The following is a 3,486-nucleotide window of genomic DNA, read 5'->3' as shown; positions in this document are numbered from 1 at the left end:
GTGTGGGATCATTTTAAGAAAATGAAAGAGAAACCTGTGCAATAWCTGCWRRGCAGAACTTACCTTCCACAGCAATTATTTTTAGTTAGCATATAGCTAAAATCTAAAGATAGTTATATAATAGCAGATGCATTCTGGCGTGATAAGCTGTATGTTTTATATTCAATTAACGTATGATCTGATTAGTCGACTAATCGAAAAAATAATCTGTGATTAATTGATTATAAAAATAATCGTTTGTGGCAGCCCTAAGCTAAAACAAGTTAGCAGCTAACATACCTCTGATGTAGTGGCAGCTGCCTGCAGACATCGACATCCTGCTCCTCTCGACCGCAGACGGTTTAAAATCCACTTTTTACATTGCCGTTCTGCGAGCTTTCTACATTTTTCATCTTTGTGTGATAATCAGTGTTATCATATGTTGTCATAGGGTTGGGCAGAATCGTGTGGAATTATTCATCAGATAAACTTTTGCTGGTTATTATTTGGCACCTCCTCCTGGTGATGTAAGACGTGTGTGGTACCAACAGCCTCAGCAAATCTTTAGGTTCTGTCGAAAACTCATTCATCTTCATCATACGAGTCATGTCTGACTTATTTGTGAACAAATTATTGTTATATATCTTGAAATAGGATCTAAATCCATACAATAAAAACTCTACAGTAGTTTCCTCCATAGACATTTTACCCCCTGCCCTCCAGTGGAGATCGCTCCGCCTTCAAAACCACGTGACTGAAACCAGCTACTGGGGTTGTGTATATTCACTATATCAATGGTAGGCGAAGCTAATCAAAATGTTAGCTTTGCTAACCTCTAAATTGCTACACAATTTACTTAGTTCAGCTAACGATAAGAAGCTAAACAGAAAATAAAGAAAACAGCAGAAGGTAAAGCTAAAACACTAATATTTAACATGTTAACATCCAGTACATCATGTRTCAGTAAGAACTGTGTCTTGCATCAGAACTCGAGTTTTGTCTGTGAACTAAGGCTAGTTCAGTTTCCCTCGATTCATTCTGCCACAGACCTCCCAGTTGTGGTATCCGTTTTACAGTCAATAACTAAAATTTCAACAAATATGTCAAACCAAACCTAAACAAAGAGAAGTCAACACAACTCAAAGTTATTCATACACTGCAAAAATTGAAATACTAATATCTTTCCTTCCTCCTTCCTTAAACTATCTGCCTTGCTATCTTCCTTAAACTATCTGCAAATGTTCTGGTTTATTTAACATCTAAGCTGAGGTTTGCTGCTTCTATTTTTAGTGCTGGATTAATAATTAATTAAGCTCAGACACGTGCTTATGTTGTTAATCCTTAAAATTTTTATAGGAAACTAATTGTTCACAATAAGTGTACAGTAGTGATTTGTTCGATTGTGTAATTAAACAATCATTTATTGACGGACCAATTCAATTTCACTGAGCCACGTCACTTATTTTGTCATTCCCTTTTGCAAGGAAGTGATATTTACCGAAAATAAGATCCCTTGATAAATAATTTCCTTATGACTTTGTTATAAGAGGTGTAGTTAAATCCTTACATATAAATCACCACATTTTGGATAAATGAATAAACTGWTAAATCAACAATAATTAAAGCTGCAATGATTTACTTGTGAMATTTGTTTGTGCTTTTTGTAAACTCTGCATATTTTTTTGTACCTAATATGCCTAAATTATAACCTAATACAGCAGCACCACCACTACGGACCGCAAACGCCTGCAGAGAGWGGTAAAAACTGCTGAGAAGATCATAGGGACTTCACTGCCCTTTCTGCAGAGTATCTTCCACTGCAGAGTCCACAGGAGAGCAGCCTTGACCCAACCCACACCCAGCATGGACGATTCACACCTCTGCCCTCCGGCMGGAGGTACGGAAGTGTGAAATGCAGAACCTCCAGATTTAAGAACTAATTTTTCCCAAGTGCCATCAGACTTCTAAACAGCTGAATGTACCAATTTTCTGACTAATAATGCTGCACATGTGCACATTTCAGACTGTTACCTGTTGCACATTTACACTGATTTGTATTGCTCCCTTTCTTGATATTATTACTGTATTGTTCCCTTTCTTGGTGTTATTGCTGGTTTGGTCTCCTTCTTGTTCCAAGTGTGGTCTTTTTTATCCTTTATCCCTTATTGTTTCCTTAGTATCGTTTAAGTGCTTGATCTTTTTTTCGTCTAGTTGTCTCTTGATATTCAGACAGGCTGGCAAAGTAAGAATTTCATTACTCAGGGAAACATGTTTTATCTGTGTATATGACAATAAACACTGAATAATAGAGTCAAAGGTGGCCTAAGTATGGTATGGCCTCAATAAATTACATAGATTGTAATTGTGCATAAATTACTGTATGAGAAAATCAATAYTRACACCCAAAATTAGATGAACTTCTTACCGTTATTAATTCGATAAAACCCCATCACTGTTAAATTTGATGTTCTTCCTTCTGTGTTGATGTTGTACTCTATGTCATTTGTAATCTCTTCGCCATCTTTGGTCCACATTGCTGTTAGTTTATCACCAAAATTAAGTCTATTTGGTGGAGTACATGTAATGGTTATGAATAGACCAACAAATACTGCACTCGCATTAAATGGTAAAGGGGTTGAACCTAAAAAAAGACACAAAAATTTAAAAATGCATTTATTCTTACACAAGTTTTATATTGTATTTACAATAAATTCCTGGGGCTTCCTTACTGTCAAACTCCACAGAGTAGTTGTTTGAAACCAATGCACTGAAAATCTCCTCTCTTGCTTGTTCAAACTTGTTGTCAGGAATCAAAGAAGCCCTGACAGTATAGTCAGTGATGGTACTTCCGGCTCTGCAACACAGAACAAAATTTCAAATAAAATTCAGCCACAAAGAGGAATAACACTTATTTTTCATTGCAATGTAAAGGAATTACTTACAACAAACATTTTAAGTACTTATGGTAAATATTCAAAAGAGTATGCAGGTAAGGTTTACATTTGTACAGTTTATSGTGCATATTAGTCACAATTGAAAATGGCAGTCTTACCAGTTTGAACAAAGAAACATTGATATGTAACTAACAAATACTGTACTTGACTTAATCACGTCACATTAACAGCCCATTTGAACTTTGGTTAGGGGAAGGCTCAGGTGTCTTGCATAGATTTCTACATTTAATAATCATCAGTAGGGCTGCCACAAACGATTATTTTTATAGTCGACTAATCAYAARTTATTTTTTCGATTAGTCGACTAATCGGATCATACGTTAATTGAATATAAAATATACAGCTTATCGCACCAGAATGCAGTTGCCATCATATAACCATCACCATTTAGCTATATGCTAACTAAAATAATTGCAGTGGAAGGCAAATTCTGCCTTGCAGATATTGCATTGCACGGGTTTCTCTTTCATTTTCTTAAAATGATCCCACACTTTTGAGCTCCATTGCCAGGTAGCCATGGTACCAGAGCCTGTCTGTATGTCTTGTGACGTCC

At 36.0% G+C, this 3,486-nt stretch overlaps 1 protein-coding gene across 1 annotated transcript in view; it reads right to left on the bottom strand.

The window, feature by feature from the left end:
* The window catches only part of adgrf7 (adhesion G protein-coupled receptor F7), a 21,610-nt gene extending 21,294 nt beyond the window's left edge, over positions 1-316 (bottom strand). The window contains exon 1 of the mRNA XM_014017178.1: positions 280-316. Within this exon, the coding sequence (XP_013872632.1) occupies positions 280-316 (37 nt within the window). The remainder of the gene's footprint in view (positions 1-279) is intronic.
* Between the last annotated feature and the right edge of the window lie 3,170 nt (positions 317-3,486).

The sequence above is a fragment of the Austrofundulus limnaeus genome, unplaced genomic scaffold (genome assembly GCF_001266775.1).
Source record: "Austrofundulus limnaeus strain Quisiro unplaced genomic scaffold, Austrofundulus_limnaeus-1.0 Scaffold163, whole genome shotgun sequence".
Classification (NCBI taxonomy): Eukaryota; Metazoa; Chordata; class Actinopteri; order Cyprinodontiformes; family Rivulidae; genus Austrofundulus; species Austrofundulus limnaeus.
This window is presented reverse-complemented; position numbering and strand designations above follow the sequence as displayed.